This window comes from Ranitomeya variabilis, chromosome 7, assembly GCF_051348905.1.
Source record: "Ranitomeya variabilis isolate aRanVar5 chromosome 7, aRanVar5.hap1, whole genome shotgun sequence".
NCBI classification, from domain to species: Eukaryota; Metazoa; Chordata; class Amphibia; order Anura; family Dendrobatidae; genus Ranitomeya; species Ranitomeya variabilis.
This window is the reverse complement of record NC_135238.1, coordinates 78,869,852-78,887,067: the sequence shown is the minus strand read 5'-3', so window position 1 is coordinate 78,887,067 and position 17,216 is coordinate 78,869,852. Positions and strand designations below refer to the sequence as shown.

Here is a 17,216-nt window from a genome sequence, read left to right as displayed (position 1 = left end):
AGACAGTTAAATCGCATTACACATAAAGATGCATACCCACTGCCCAGGTTAGAGGAGTCCCTGGCCGCTTTAAAATCTGCTAACTACTTCTCTACCTTGGATCTCACCAGTTGGTACTGGCAGGTTCCCGTGGCGGAGGCAGACAAGGAGAAGACGGCCTTCACGACGCCGATGGGTCTCTGTGAATTCAACTACATGCCCTTCGGATTGTGCAACGCCCCGGGGACGTTCCAGAGGATGATGGAGTGCTGTCTGGGGCACAAGAACTTTGAAACCGTACTGCTGTATCTGGACGATGTCATTGTCTTCTCTAAGACCTATGAAGACCATCTGAAGCACCTGGCCGAGGTGTTTGAAGCCCTGTCCAACTTTGGCTTAAAGGTGAAACCATCCAAATGCCACCTGCTGAAACCCAAAGTACAGTATCTAGGCCATGTGGTGAGTGTCGAAGGAGTGACCCCAGACCCCGACAAGGTACGGTGATTAAAGAATGGCCGAAACCCAGCAACCTCCATGAAGTCCGGCAATTCATCGGGTTGGTAGGCTATTACAGGAGGTTCATCAAGGACTTCACCAAGAAGGATCATTCACTTGCTTGAAGATGGCGCTGACTGGAGAAGAGGTACTGGCCTACCCTGAGTATGATTAACCATTTGTACTGTATACGGATGCCAGCAACGTAGGGCTGGGAGCTGTGTTGTCCCAGGTCCAGAAAGGCAAGGAGAGGGTAATCGCTTATGCCAGCAGGAAACTTCATCCCACGGAGAGGAACCCTGACAACTACAGTTCCTTCAAGCTGAAATTCCTCTCCATCGTTTGGGCAGTGACGGAGAGGTTCAAGCACTACCTGGCTTCAGCAAAATTCACCGTCTTCACGGATAACAATCCACTAACGCACTTGGACACGGCAAAACTCGGGGCCTTGGAACAGCGGTGGATGGCCAGGCTGTCCAATTACGACTTCACCATCAAGTACCGGGCAGGACGCAAGAATGCGAATGCCGATGCCTTGTCCCGGATGCCCAATTTGCCAGAAACGGGGGAGGACCCGGAGGCACTTGAAGAAGTAGAGCTGCCCGCTTTCCATCGCCCCAAAGCCACTCAGTGCTCCCATCATGTGAAGAACAGGCACAGAAACAACCAGGATGCCACGCTGAATCCCCTGCCCCACCACAGGTGGGCAGAGACCCAGGATGGTGACCCTGCGGTCCGTCGGGTGAAAGAGCTCCTGACGCAGGCAGGTTTGCATCCCGGCCCGGATGATCCACAAGAAACCCAACAGCTGTGGAAGGGGAGAAGCAAATTGTTTATTCACGATGGTAAGCTGTGCCGAAGAAGTATTGACCCCCGCACTCATGAATTGGTATGGCAGATAGTGGTTCCAAGGCAAGATGCGCCAATGGTTCTGGGAGCGTACCACGATGGGGCTGTACACTTCGGGTGGAGGAAGTTGGAGAGACTACTCCGAGGGAGATTCTATTGGATTGGCATGAAAAGAGCCATCGAGAAGTGGTGTCGGGAGTGTGGCCCGTGAAGCCTACGCAGGAAGGACCATGACAGCCAACGGGCTCCTTTGCAGCCCATCATCACCAAACGGCCACTAGAACTGGTTGCGCTATACCACGTGAAGCTGACGCCTAGCCGGTCAGGCTATATTTATGCTCTCACCATCGTGGGTCACTTCTCCAGGTTCCTGGTGGTTGTACCTGTCAAGGATCTAACGGCCAGGACGGCAGTACTTCTGTAGGCCCCATGGGTATCCAGAGAAAGTACTGACCGATCAGGGACCAGCGTTTGAGGCGGAGGTGTTCCAGGAGTTCTGCAATCTGTACGGGTGTAAGAAGATCAGAACCACACCGTACCACCCACAAACCAACGGGATGTGTGAAAAGATGAACCAAGTGGTGATCGACTTATTGAATACCTTGCCTGTAGAGGAACGGAACTTGTGGCCAACAAAGTTGCCCGACCTGGTAGACATGTACAACCACATCCCAGTGAATTCTACCAACTGCACTCCGGCGTACCTGATGCGAGGAAGGTCTAGTAAGTTGCCCGTTGATCTGGACATGGGGGTTCTAACCCCCGAAGATACCTCGCCGGATGTCGATTGGGATACGGAGAGGCAGCAAAGGTACCGCAAAGTACAGGAATGCGTGGAAAGAAGTCTCGCTCAGGTCAGGCAAAAACAGGAAAGGGACTACAACCAGCATGCTCCTGCGATTCCCTTGCGGCCTGGTGAGCAGGTACTCAAGCGGAAGAGAAGGCTACACAAACTTGACGACCAATGGGAAGCGGAACCGTATACCGTCCTGCCGTCCGATTTCGACAATACTAAAGTCTGTCTCATCAGCAAAGATGGAGGGGAAACCTCAACGGCAATATCCAGAGACCACCTTAAGGTATGCCTGTTGTGAATTTACCTTTTGGCTCCCTCTAGTGGCTACTAGTGATTTGACTCTGGGTATGTCATTCATCCCTTGTATGCTCACCTGGGTCGTTAGGTCAGGGGTGTTGCTATATAAGCTCCCTGGACCTTCAGTTCAATGCCTGGCAACGTTGATATCAGAGCTAATCTGTAGTGCTCTTGTCTACTGATCCTGGTTCCTGTTTGATTAAGCTAAGTCCGCTTTCTTGCTTTTTGCTATTTGTTTTTGTTTGCATTTTTGTCCAGCTTGTGTATAATCTGTTTCCTGACCTTGCTGGAAGCTCTAGGGTGGCTGGTGTTCTCCCCCCGGGCCGTTAGATGGTTCGGGGGTTCTTGAATCTCCAGCGTGGATTTTGATAGGGTTTTTGTTGACCATATAAGTTATCTTACTATATTCTGCTATTAGTAAGTGGGCCTCTCTTTGCTAAAATCTAGTTCATCTCTGTGTTTGTCATTTCCTCTTACCTCACCGTTATTATTTGTGGGGGGCTACTATCCTACTTTTGGGGTCTATTCTCTGGAGGCAAGAGAGGTCTTTGTTTTCCTCTTCTAGGGGTAGTTAGTCCTCCGGCTGGCGCGAGACATCTAGCGACCAACGTAGGCATGTTCCCCGGCTACTGCTAGTGTTGGCGTTAGGAGTAGATATATGGTCAACCCAGTTACCACTGCCCTATGAGCTGGATTTTTGTACGTCGCAGACTTACTTGTTTCTCTGAGACCCTCGCCATTGGGGTCATAACAGTTTGCCAGGCCAGTATTAAATGTTAAATGCATTGCAGAAGCGGGATTATAAGAAAGAAAGTTCTGAGTTTTTTTTTTCTCTCTCTCATTTTTTTTTTTCTTTTCCCCTTTACCTCTGAGTGGCTTGTGTTTGCTGCAGACATGAATGTCCAGACCTTGATTACAAGTGTGGACCAGCTTGCTGCTCGTGTGCACGGCATACAAGATTATGTTATCAGAAGTCCTATGTCAGAACCTAAGATACCGATTCCTGAACCGTTTTCCGGAGACCGATTTAAATTTAGAAATTTCAGGAATAATTGTAAATTGTTTTTGTCCCTGAAACCCTGTTCATCTGGAGACTCCGCTCAGCAAGTAAAAATTGTTATTTCTTTTTTACGGGGCGACCCTCAGGATTGGGCCTTCTCGCTGGCGCCAGGAGATCCGGCATTGGCTGACATTGATGCGTTTTTTCTGGCGCTCGGTTTGCTTTATGAGGAACCCAATCTTGAGATTCAGGCAGAAAAGGCCTTGCTGGCTATGTCTCAGGGCCAGGACGAGGCTGAAGTGTATTGCCAAAAATTTCGGAAATGGTCCGTGCTGACCCAGTGGAACGAGTGTGCATTGGCTGCTAATTTTAGAAATGGCCTTTCTGAAGCCATTAAGAATGTGATGGTGGGTTTTCCCATTCCCACAGGTCTGAATAATTCTATGGCCCTGGCTATTCAAATCGACCGGCGGTTGCGGGAGCGCAAAACCACTAATTCCCTCATGGTGTTGTCTGAACAGACACCTGATTTAATGCAATGTGATAGAATCCTGACTAGAAATGAGCGGAAAATTCATAGACGCCAGAATGGCTTGTGTTACTACTGTGGTGATTCTACACATGTTATCTCAGCATGCTCTAAACGTCTTACTAAGGTTGTTAGTCCGGTCGCCATTGGTAATTTGCAACCTAAATTTATTCTATCTGTAACTTTGATTTGCTCACTGTCATCGTATCCTGTCATGGCGTTTGTGGACTCGGGTGCTGCCCTGAGCCTTATGGATCTGTCATTTGCCAAGCGCTGCGGATTTGTTCTTGAGCCATTGGAAAATCCTATCCCTCTTAGGGGTATTGATTCTACGCCATTGGCAAAAAATAAACCGCAATTTGGACACAGGTTACCATGTGCATGACTCCCGAACATCGGGAGGTAATACGTTTTCTTGTTCTGCATAAAATGCATGATTTGGTTGTTTTGGGTTTGCCATGGTTACAGACCCATAATCCAGTCTTGGACTGGAAGGCTATGTCAGTGTCAAGTTGGGGCTGCCATGGAATTCATGGAGATTCCCTGCCCTTGTCTATTGCTTCTTCTACGCCTTCAGAAGTTCCGGCGTATTTGTCTGATTATCAGGATGTCTTCAGCGAGTCTAAGTCCAGTGCACTGCCTCCTCATAGGGAATGTGACTGTGCAATAGATTTGATTCCTGGCAGTAAGTTTCCTAAGGGGAGACTGTTTAATCTGTCGGTACCTGAACATACCGCGATGCGTTCATATATCAAGGAGTCTCTTGAGAAGGGGCATATCCGTCCTTCTTCTTCCCCTCTTGGTGCGGGATTCTTTTTTGTGGCCAAAAAGGACGGATCTTTGAGGCCTTGTATTGACTATCGGCTTTTAAATAAGATCACTGTCAAATTTCAGTATCCTTTGCCGCTGTTGTCAGATTTGTTTGCCCGGATTAAAGGTGCCAAGTGGTTCACCAAGATAGACCTTCGTGGTGCGTACAACCTTGTGCGCATTAGGCAGGGCGATGAATGGAAAACCGCATTCAATACGCCCGAAGGTCATTTTGAGTACTTGGTGATGCCATTCGGTCTCTCTAATGCACCTTCAGTTTTTCAGTCCTTCATGCATGACATTTTCCGGAAGTATCTGGATAAATTTTTGATTGTTTATCTGGATGATATTCTGTTTTTTTCTGATGATTGGGACTCGCATGTGGAGTAGGTCAGGATGGTTTTTGAGATTCTGCGTGAAAATTCTTTGTTTGTAAAAGGCTCAAAGTGTCTCTTTGGTGTACAGAAGGTTCCCTTTTTGGGGTTCATTTTTTCCCCTTCTGCTGTGGAGATGGATCCAGTCAAGGTCCGAGCTATTCATGATTGGACTCAACCCTCGTCAGTTAAGAGTCTTCAGAAGTTCTTGGGTTTTGCTAACTTCTACCGTCGTTTTATCGCAAATTTCTCTAGCGTTGTTAAACCGCTGACGGATATGACCAAGAAAGGCTCTGATGTAGCTAACTGGGCTCCTGCTGCCGTGGAGGCTTTCCAGGAGTTAAAACGCCGGTTTACTTCGGCGCCTGTTTTGTGCCAGCCTGACATCTCACTTCCCTTTCAGGATGAGGTGGATGCTTCGGAGATTGGGGCAGGGGCCGTTTTGTCGCAGAGAGGCCCTGGTTGCTCTACTATGAGACCTTGTGCCTTTTTCTCTAGGAAGTTTTCGCCGGCAGAGCGAAATTATGATGTGGGCAATCGGGAGTTGTTGGCCATGAAGTGGGCATTTGAGGAGTGGCATCATTGGCTCGAGGGTGCTAAGCATCGTGTGGTGGTCTTGACTGATCACAAAAATCTGATGTATCTCGAGTCTGCTAAACGCCTGAATCCTAGACAGGCCCGCTGGTCATTGTTTTTCTCCCGTTTTGACTTTGTGGTCTCGTATTTACCAGGTTCAAAGAATGTGAAGGCCGATGCTCTGTCTAGGAGCTTTGTGCCTGATGCTCCTGGAGTCGCTGAACCTGTGGGTATTCTTAAGGAAGGAGTTATCGTGTCTGCTATTTCTCCAGATCTGCGACGTGTGTTGCAGAGATTTCAGGCTGGTAGGCCTGACTCTTGTCCACCTGACAGATTGTTTGTGCCTGCTAGATGGACCAGCAGAGTCATTTCCGAGGTTCATTCCTCGGTGTTGGCAGGGCACCCGGGAATTTTTGGCACCAGAGATCTGGTGGCCAGGTCCTTTTGGTGGCCTTCCTTGTCAAGGGATGTGCGGTCATTTGTACAGTCCTGTGGTACTTGTGCTCGAGCTAAGCCTTGCTGCTCTCGTGCCAGCGGGTTGCTCTTGCCCTTGCCTGTCCCGAAGAGACCTTGGACACACATCTCTATGGATTTCATTTCTGATCTTCTGGTGTCTCAAGGCATGTCTGTCATCTGGGTGATATGTGATCGTTTCTCCAAGATGGTCCATTTGGTTCCTTTGCCTAAGCTGCCCTCCTCTTCTGATCTGGTTCCTGTGTTCTTCCAGAACGTGGTTCGTTTGCACGGCATTCCTGAGAATATTGTGTCGGACAGAGGATCCCAGTTTGTTTCCAGGTTCTGGCGATCCTTTTGTGGTAGGATGGGCATTGAGTTGTCGTTTTCATCCGCTTTCCATCCCCAGACTAACGGACAAACGGAGCGAACTAATCAGACTCTGGAGGCTTATTTGAGGTGTTTTGTCTCTTCTGATCAGGATGATTGGGTGACCTTCTTGCCGTTGGCTGAATTTGCCCTTAATAATCGGGCTAGTTCCGCCACCTTGGTTTCGCCATTTTTCTGCAACTCTGGTTTCCATCCTCGGTTTTCCTCGGGACATGTGGAGCCTTCTGACTGTCCTGGGGTGGATTCCGTGGTGGATAGGTTGCAGCGGATCTGGGGGCATGTGGTGGACAACTTGAAGTTGTCACAGGAGAAGGCTCAGCGTTTTGCCAACCGCCGCCGCGGTGTGGGTCCCCGACTTCGCGTTGGGGATTTGGTATGGCTGTCTTCTCGATTTGTTCCTATGAAGGTCTCCTCTCCCAAATTTAAGCCTCGCTTCATTGGTCCTTACAAGATATTGGAAATCATTAATCCTGTATCCTTTCGCCTGGATCTTCCGGTGTCGTTTGCCATCCACAACGTATTTCATAGGTCCTTGTTGCGGCGGTACGTTGTGCCTGTGGTTCCTTCTGCTGAGCCTCCTGCTCCGGTGTTGGTTGAGGGCGAGTTGGAGTACGTGGTGGAGAAGATCTTAGATTCTCGTCTCTCCAGGCGGAGGCTTCAGTACCTGGTCAAGTGGAAGGGCTATGGTCAGGAGGATAATTCCTGGGTGGTCGCCTCTGATGTGCATGCGGCCGATTTAGTTCGTGCCTTTCACGCCGCTCATCCTGATCGCCCTGGTGGTCTTGGTGAGGGTTCGGTGACCCCTCACTAAGGGGGGGGTACTGTTGTGAATTTACCTTTTGGCTCCCTCTAGTGGCTACTAGTGATTTGACTCTGGGTATGTCATTCATCCCTTGTATGCTCACCTGGGTCGTTAGGTCAGGGGTGTTGCTATATAAGCTCCCTGGACCTTCAGTTCAATGCCTGGCAACGTTGATATCAGAGCTAATCTGTAGTGCTCTTGTCTACTGATCCTGGTTCCTGTTTGATTAAGCTAAGTCCGCTTTCTTGCTTTTTGCTATTTGTTTTTGTTTGCATTTTTGTCCAGCTTGTGTATAATCTGTTTCCTGACCTTGCTGGAAGCTCTAGGGTGGCTGGTGTTCTCCCCCCGGGCCGTTAGACGGTTCGGGGGTTCTTGAATCTCCAGCGTGGATTTTGATAGGGTTTTTGTTGACCATATAAGTTATCTTACTATATTCTGCTATTAGTAAGTGGGCCTCTCTTTGCTAAAATCTAGTTCATCTCTGTGTTTGTCATTTCCTCTTACCTCACCGTTATTATTTGTGGGGGGCTACTATCCTACTTTTGGGGTCTATTCTCTGGAGGCAAGAGAGGTCTTTGTTTTCCTCTTCTAGGGGTAGTTAGTCCTCCGGCTGGCGCGAGACATCTAGCGACCAACGTAGGCATGTTCCCCGGCTACTGCTAGTGTTGGCGTTAGGAGTAGATATATGGTCAACCCAGTTACCACTGCCCTATGAGCTGGATTTTTGTACGTCGCAGACTTACTTGTTTCTCTGAGACCCTCGCCATTGGGGTCATAACAATGCCCTGATAAGTTGAGGGAGAAGGAAACAGGTCCAAGAGCCTCTCCACCTGTAGAAGAGGAGAAAATAATACACACTGTTCTTGGTGATTTTCCCCAGTCTTGGACTCAAATAAATCAGGCCATCGTGGTACCTGTCTTAACGTTTCATCAACCGAACCCGCCTGAACTAGACGTGGTGCCAGATCCTCCGGACCCGCAATCACCACAGACCCCGCCAGACGATGCCATGCCCACCGTCGGACCGGCGGAGCCTCCCTCTGCTATCGGCGAATCTGCCGAACCCACTGTTGGTAGCAGCAGCTCTGAGAGATCCAGCATGCCAGTGCTACCCAGACTAACTAGAAGCGTAGCTAGAAGGCAGTGCACTACACCAGTGGTAGCAAGCATAGTGAGCCCTGCTAGGCCAATAGCAACCCCCGCACTAGGGAGGTCTACACGTAGCACCAAGAATCAGACTCCCCTTCGCTACAAAACTTGGAGGTATTAACTAAAGTTGCTAATTGTGTTTGTGTAAATATCTGTGTTACAAGTTTAAAAATGGACAACGGAGCAGTGGACAGTGAATTGCTCCAAAACTTTCAAAAGGGACCCCTTTGTTTACCCGGGGTCCCTGCTGTTTTAAAATTACAACCACTGAACTGGCAGTCATGAACTGTGCATGACCAAAACTTTTGCAACGTTCAAGAGTCCTCACCTCCCATAAAGGGAAGCACTGTTATGTTTAATTGTTTATGATATTTCAAAATTTTATGTGTTTTCTGTTAACATGTATTGTTGTTCTTATTTTCCCAGTCCGGGAGTACTGGATTTAACCGGGGGGGGGGGGGAGTGCAGCGCCCCAGAGTCCTGGTCGTTGCAGTAATGTCGCTCTGCCACTAAGGGGAGTGATGTTACGTCTGATTGCACTAAAGGAGTTCACCTGACCAGGTATCACACACACACAATACACTTCACACTCCGGCCACCAGGGGGAGTGGTTCTATCTAGTAGGCCACTCCTCACGCTCTGGTAAAACTGGGGGTTGGACAGGAAGTTAGGGAGAAAGTAGCTGGGAAGAGCTAGAGAGAGGACCTGTCAGGGGTGGGATCCTGGCAGAGTCCTAGAAAGAGACAGATCGCTACGGAGTTGTGCCTGTGCCTTACAGCGGCAGACTCCTAAGAAAGGACAAGAAGCGAGGTTTATTGTGGAGAAGTGAGGAACGGAAATACAGCAAAAAGGAGATAATACCAGAAGGAGTCGTGCTGTAAGATCGAAGCAACATCCTTCTGAGGCGCGTAGCCGGTGGCCGGAATGCCGAGAAAGTAAGAGACTCCACGCATTACTTTAAACTACGGCCAGGCAGTTAACCATAGGTTGGCTGTCTCACCATTACACCTAACGAAGACAACGGAGGCAAACTGTGGGAGAGGGGCGTCCCTAGGGTCCCTATAAAATAGCTCCAGGCCTACCCCGTCATACGGGTGCGTCCCATCCATATCACCTGGGGGACGGAGAGAGAGAGAGAGAGAAAGACCAGAAATATACACGACAGTTGTGAGGACTATCCCGTGGTGCTCAGCAGGGAAGTACTACAACACACAGGCGCTAGAAGGTAGGCACTGATTTCCACCTGCAAAGGGAACTCTGGATGTGCCTTCGGACCGGCCTGTCTCAGCCAGCCCTGTTAACAGTACTCTGGATTGCGGACCCTGAAGCCTTCAGTAAAGAGGTCAAGAGACTGCAACCCTGTGTCCTCGTTATTCACCGCGACCTACACCACGCACCATCATCACACCTTTCATTGGACGCCCCTTAGCAGGGTCACGGACCGGGTCTAGCCACCGTGATGACCCCAGAACTGAGACAGAGAGGCCCGGTACCGAGTACCCCGCGGCCCTGCGTCTGGGGGCGCTCCACTTACACGCTGGATATCAATAAGGGGTTAATTATTGTGTGAGGAATGTTCTACCACGCTAAATGCAATTAGACACGCAAATCAACAAAACCCACTGCTGGCAGCTCCCTTTGCAAATGCCAAGCAATGAAGCCCCAGATATGCTCGATTTGAGACAAGTCCAGAGATGCTACAGGCTATGGTAGCACAATTAGGCCATGCAGGTTTTTCACACTAGTATGATCTAAATGTGGCCTGGTGTTGTCATGCTGAAAAATGGCTCTTGGCACACTTTGGGGAAACGTGTGTTGGTGATTTGGATAGGTATTAACGCTTAAAGATAGGAGCATGTTTTGGCTATCTGTGAGCTAGAAAATAAATTTGGTGCCAGCCGATATAGATTTCAGCTACCATGTATGCCAGGTTTGTGGTACAAATTATAGCACCTTTTTAGTACAGGTCACACCACTACTACCTAGCTTTTTGAAAAATGGTATGACGTATTATAAATAATTAGATATGTTATATTATATTATATTATTATGACATAATTTAAGGTGCACATCCACACCTGGAGCAACTAGCAGTAGAAAAGGGGTGTATACCACTTTTTATGGCCAATTTGTTAGAAAAAGGAGCATATCTAATAGGAAAATTATAATTTTGTGCTTTTTTGTGCAAAATATTCATGTAAAGTAAGGCAGCCATGAAGTGGTGTAAGGTATGAAAAGTGTATCATATTTTCAGAAAATACTGCCAGATTTATCATCGTCTGTATTGTTTAGATGAATTTTGAAATGCCTAGTTATGCTTACTTTATTTTTTTTTTATTTAAATTATTCATATTATATTTAACATAGTAACATAGTTATTAAGGTTGAAGGAGGACTTTAAGTCCATCTAGTTCAACCCATAGCCTAACCTAACATGCCCTAACATGTTGATCCAGAGGAAGGCAAAAAAAACCCATGTGGCAAATAGTATGCTCCACTTTGGGGAAAAAAATTCCTTCCCGACTCCACATATGGCAATCAGACTAGTTCCCTGGATCAACGCCCTATCAAGGAATCTAGTATATATACCCTGTAACATTATACTTTTCCAGAAAGGTATCCAGTCCCCTCTTAAATTTAAGTAATGAATCACTCATTGCAACATCATACGGCAGAGAGTTCCATAGTCTCACTGCTCTTACAGTAAAGAACCCGCACCTGTTATTATGCTTAAACCTTCTTTCCTCCAGACGTAGAGGATGCCCCCTTGTCCCTGTCTCAGGTCTATGATTAAAAAGATCATCAGAAAGGTCTTTGTACTGTCCCCTGATATATTTATACATTAAAATAAGATCACCCCTTAGTCTTCGTTTTTCCAAACTAAATAGCCCCAAGTGTAATAACCCATCTTGGTATTGCAGACCGCCCCATTCTCTAATAATCTTGGTCACTCTTCTCTGCACCCGCTCTAGTTCAGCTATGTCTTTCTTATACACCGGAGACCAGAACTGTGCACAGTATTCTAAGTGTGGTCGAACTAGTGACTTGTATAGAGGTAAAATAATGTTCTCCTCATGAGCATCTATGCCTCTTTTAATGCATCCCATTATTTTATTTGCCTTTGTAGCAGCTGCCTGACACTGGCCACTAAATGTGAGTTTGTCATCCACCCATATTCCCAGGTCTTTTTCATTTTCGGTTTTGCCCAGAGTTTTAGAATTAAGCACATAGTTATACATCTTATTACTTCTACCCAAGTGCATGACCTTACATTTATCCCCGTTAAAGCTCATTTGCCATTTATCAGCCCAAGCTTCTAGTTTACATAAATCATCCTGTAATATAAAATTGTCCTCCTCTGTATTGATTACCCTGCAGAGTTTAGTGTCATCTGCAAATATTGAAATTCTACTCTGAATGCCCCCTACAAGGTCATTAATAAATATGTTAAAAAGAAGAGGGCCCAATACTGACACCTGTGGTACCCCACTGCTAACCGCGACCCAGTCCGAGTGTGCTCCATTAATAACAACCCTTTGTTTCCTATCCCTGAGCCAGCTCTTAACCCACTTACACATATTTTCTCCTATCCCCATTATTGTAATTTTATGTATCAACCTTTTGTGTGGCACCGTATCAAAAGCTCTTGAAAACTCCATATACACTACATCCACTGGGTTCCCTTGGTCCGGTCCGGAACTTACCTCTTCATAGAAGCTGATCAAATTAGTCTGACATGAATGGTCCCTAGTAAACCCGTGCTGATACTGGGTCATGAAGTTATTCCTCTTCAGATACTCCAGTATAGCATCCCTTAGAATGCCCTCCAGGATTTTACCCACAGTAGAGGTTAAGCTTACTGGCCTATAATTTCCGAGTTCAGTTTTTGTCCCCTTTTTGAATATTGGCACCACATTTGCTATACGCCAGTCCTGTGGTACAGACCCTGTTATTATGGAGTCTTTAAAGATTAAAAATAATGGTCTATCAATGACTGTACTTAGTTCCTGCAGTACTCGGGGGTGTATCCCATCCGGGCCCGGAGATTTGTCAGTTTTAGTGATTTTTAGATGCCGCCGTACTTCCTGCTGGGTTAAGCAGGTGACATTTAATGGGGAATTTTTATCACTAGTCATATTGGCTGCCATGGGATTTTCTTGTGTAAATACTGATGAAAAAAAGTCATTTAGCATATTGGCTTTTTCCTCATTCTCATCCACCATTTCACCCAGACTATTTTTAAGGGGGCCAACACTATCATTTTTTAGCTTCTTACTATTTACGTAGTTTAAGAATATTTTGGGATTATTTTTACTCTCTCTGGCAATGAGTCTCTCTGTCTCAATCTTTGCTGCCTTGATTTGCTTTTTACAGAATTTATTTAATTTTCTATATTTATTTAATGCCTCCTCACTACCTACTTCCTTTAATTCTCTAAATGCTTTCTTTTTGTCACTTATTGCGCCCCTTACAGCTCTATTCAGCCATATTGGTTTCCTCCTATTTCTAGTATGTTTATTCCCATACGGTATATACTGTGCACAGGTCCTATCCAGGATGCTAATAAATGTCTCCCATTTTCTTTGTGTATTTTTATGTCTCAGGATATCGTCCCAGTTAATTGCACCAAGATCCTCTCTCATCCGTTGGAAATTTGCCCTTCTGAAGTTTAGTGTCCTTGTAACCCCTCTACTACACATCTTATTAAATGATACATGAAAACTTATTATTTTGTGATCACTATTCTCCAAGTGACCCCCAACCCTTATATTTGATATGCGGTCTGGCCTGTTGGTTAATATTGGGTCTAGCAGTGCCCCCCTTCTTGTTGGGTCCTGAACCAGTTGTGAAAGGTAATTGTCTCTCATAGTTGTCAAAAACCGATTACCTTTGCTGGAACTGCAGGTTTCCGTTCCCCAATCTATTTCAGGGTAGTTGAAGTCCCCCTTAATAATGATTTCTCCTTGAGTCGCAGCTTCATCTATTTGCTTTACGAGTATATTCTCCATTCCTTCCATTATTTTTGGAGATTTATAACAAACCCCTATCAGTAATTTATTATTTTTTCCCCCTCCGCTTATCTCTACCCACAGGGACTCTACATTTTCATTAGATTCACCTATATTATCACGCAGGATGGGTTTTAAGGATGATTTTACATATAGACACACCCCACCCCCTCACCTATCTGTAAGGTCATTTCTGAACAGACTAATTATTAATAAATCATATTATATCTCTTTTTTAGATTCTTCCTACACTGTCAGCATTTGTGCAGAATATAACCTCATAATGTGATGTGAATGGAGCCTTAGTAATGACAAAGACCAGCTTGACCTTTATTACATATTTCCAGTTTATATTGTGAGTTTGCACACGTCATCTCCTTAGATCCTAAGGAGAGCATGCTTATGAATTAAATGCTTGATCACTTTTCTAAGAATTCAATAATAGTTTTTGAGAAAGAGAAAACATTTGTAGCTGCAGACCAAACACACGTGATGAAATGTATCAAAAGTCATGTAAAGAAGAGTGGAGCAGTTCCTCAAACCAACCAATCAATTTCATCTCTTATTTTCCAGAGTCCTCTTGGAAAATAGAAAATAAAATTCTATCAGTTGCTGTTGGGAATTTCTCTACAATGTACAAATCTTTCTAAATCACCTATATTGCGTGAACCAGATGTTATAAGAACTTCTATGAAATGTTATTGTTTTTATTTTGAAACAATGAAAAAATACTTTTAAAAGTAAAGACAATTACAATGACAGAAGATTATGTACTACAAATTTACATTTTTGCAAATTTTCATTTCCCTTTTTTCCCATCTCTCTATTCCCTGTGTGGGTAGGGGCTAGGGTGGATTTAAAGGGAGAGAAGATATGAAAAAAAGGAAGTAGAATTACATTAACATTTTTCTAATTATGTCCCAACTGTTAATGTTTGAATATATAAATACAAATCATAAAAAAGATGAAAAATCAATAACACTAGGCTTGGATTTTATTTTAAATTAGCATTTTATTTTACAAACTGCAGCCTGGTTTACACAAGGATGGAACAACAGCGACAAACAGTAATTTAGAAATAGCCGTGGCTCAGAGCAGCCACCAAGACATGGATGAACTTCTCCCAGGCAGCCTGGACCTTAGGGGTGAATGCAGATCCCAACTTGGAGGCCAAGACAATGATCAGAACTTCTCCCAGACGCTGTGGATAAAGGAAACAAAAATCGTTTTTTAGCTAAGTTATAGTATAAACATAGCAATAGGTTCATCACGATAATTTTTATTTTTAGAGATTCAGTTGTCCCAGTAGGTAAAATACTATATTGAGTATCTTAAATGGTTAAGTTTTGTCTGCATTGAAATCTTCACTTACTATAAAATTAGAAAAATATTTTCAAATGGGAATCGGATTGCAGATTATACTTTCATATAGTGTATGTGTGCTACCTTGAAGTTCTCGGGGTCCACATAGAGTTCCTGGGCATGGGACTTGCTGAGGTCAGCCAGGTGCTTTTTCACACTATCCAGGTGTTGGATGGCACCGCCAACAGCTGTGAGCACCTTCTTGCCATGAGCCTTCACCTTGGCATTGCCGGAGATGGCAGTGATATTAGACAGGTTTCCAAAGGAGCTGAAGTATCTCTGGGTCCAGGGGTACACGACCAGCAGCCTAAAATTTATATGAATGAAGAGAACAATTACTGTTAACCCATTACTTGCCAAATTAGCAATTTTCTTTTTTTTTTTTTTTTTTTTATGACAGATTTTTAATGATTTGGGTCCTAATGAATCAGAAACATAATTTGCAAAATTTTTACAAGTATGGATTTTTCAGAAAAGGGTGTCCCAACATTCAATTAAAAATGACAATGACATGATTTCCTATTTTGAAAACATTCATTTTACAAACACAACACAAAAAATTGGACCTAATTATAAAAATTATAAAATCATAGCTGCTAGAAGCTAAAGATTAGGTGTCCCAAAAAAAGGACATTGGTAGATAATGAGTTAATTCGCTCTTACACCACATGTATGCCCCAAATATATATTATTTAAAGGAGACCAAGGAGGAACACCTGTAAATTCACTAAACTAATAATTTCCACAAATTTCCAAGAAATTGTGTTAACTTTATAAGTCTAGTCAATCTAATTCAGCAGTAATAATGATATTATAGATGGAAATTAGAAAATGAATAATGGGTTAAAAACTGAACGTCAAAACTTTTGGGGAGTAAGGTGGTCTGTACCTGATCACTAACACTGATGAGTACAAAGAAAGATAATTATTATGAAATACAATGATGACTACAGTGTACATATGAAGCCGATTGACATAAGTATGTGTATTAAATGTGTACAAGTGCATTACCTGGACAGAGCATCATGGCCGTCCTGTTCAACATTGACTTTGCTCCATACAGAGGTGATGGCGTCTCTCTCTTCAGCAGTCCAATGAACCATGATTGCTGTCTAATGCTGTTGTACACTGGAAGTGACAATGAAGCCATCACATGGATCTTCCTTTATATAATAATCTCTGAAGTTACACCCATTCTCCATTACTGCTGCGTCGTGCTTTTCCCCAATCCTTCAGTCCAGTCCTTCAAAGTCTAATCGGTCTGGAAGGAAAAATCGCTTTCTAAGCAGCTAAAAATGCTGAGAGCAGGGCTGTCTCTGACCTGATGAAATGTACGTCTAAATACTTGGGTCTAATACTTCAGTGTTTGGTGCAAATTAAATATTGTCTATACACTGAATATTATTCCAGTAGTTTGTATTCTAATGTAAGGAAAAGAATAATGTAATAATGAAAAGTTACTGTGAAGAGTGGAAATTCTGCTCTGATAACAGAATCATTCTCCACCGTTACCAGCCTTACCATATTCCACAACATCACGTATAATTTAATAACATTAAACATATTATATGATATTTGTTGAAGAAGCTTTGTGAGACCATGGTATTCATGATCAATCCTTAGTATAGGCAATCAATATCAGATTGCTAGAACACCTGATAATTAGCTGCATCGATTTAATTTTACCACTCATGGCTAGTGTTGAGCATTCCGATACTGCAAGTATCGGGTATCGGCCGATACTTGCTGTATCGGAATTCCGATACCGAGATCCGATATTTTTGTGATATCGGGTATCGGTATCGAAACAACATTAATGTAAAAATGTGTAAAAGAGAGAATTAAAATAAAAAATATTGCTATACTCACCTCTCCGACGCAGCCTGCACCTTACCGAGGGAAGCGGCAGCGTTCTTTGTTTAAAATTCGCGCTTTTCTTTCCTTTACGTGAGTCCCGGCTTGTGATTGGTTGCGTGCCGCCCATGTGACCGGGACGCAACCAATCACAGCAAGCCGTGACGTAATTTCAGGTCCTTCAGGATTTTAAAATTACGTTCCGGCGTTGTGATTGGTTGCGTTGCAGTCACATGGGAGACGCAACCAATCACAGCAAGCCGTGACGTAATTTCAGGTCCTTAAGGATTTTAAAATTACGTCCCGGCTTTGTGATTGGTCCGCGTCCCGGCAACATGGCCGCCATTAACCAATCACAAGCCGTGACGTCACGGGAGGCTGGACACGCGCGCTTTTTAAAATGGGCGCGTGTCCAGCCTCCCGTGACGTCCCGGCTTGTGATTGGTTGCGCCGCGGTCAACCAATCACAAGCCGGGAGGCTGGACACGCGCG

At 44.8% G+C, this 17,216-nt stretch overlaps 1 protein-coding gene and 1 long non-coding RNA gene across 2 annotated transcripts in view; both read right to left on the bottom strand.

Moving 5' to 3' along the window:
- The window catches only part of LOC143784992 (uncharacterized), a 135,767-nt gene that overhangs the window by 66,179 nt on the left and 52,372 nt on the right, over positions 1-17,216 (bottom strand). The gene's annotated exons all lie outside the window — the stretch shown is intronic.
- On the bottom strand, positions 14,501-16,086 carry LOC143784991 (hemoglobin subunit beta-2-like). Its single transcript, XM_077273619.1, has 3 exons — positions 15,882-16,086; positions 14,955-15,177; positions 14,501-14,709 (listed from the first exon to the last, which is right to left on the bottom strand). Exons 1-3 carry the CDS (start codon positions 15,971-15,973, stop codon positions 14,581-14,583), a joined length of 444 nt encoding a protein of 147 aa, XP_077129734.1. The 5' UTR covers positions 15,974-16,086; the 3' UTR covers positions 14,501-14,580.

What these genes read in the sequence shown, in the direction of transcription:
- LOC143784991 (XM_077273619.1), bottom strand. Translation starts at nt 15,973, where the DNA reads ATGGTTCATTGGACTGCTGAAGAGAGAGACGCCATCACCTCTGTATGG. An exon ending in GGCCATGATGCTCTGTCCAG is followed by an intron (nt 15,178 to 15,881) that starts GTAATGCACTTG and finishes TATAAATTTTAG; the next exon opens with GCTGCTGGTCGTGTACCCCT. An exon ending in TGGACCCCGAGAACTTCAAG is followed by an intron (nt 14,710 to 14,954) that starts GTAGCACACATA and finishes CTTTATCCACAG; the next exon opens with CGTCTGGGAGAAGTTCTGAT.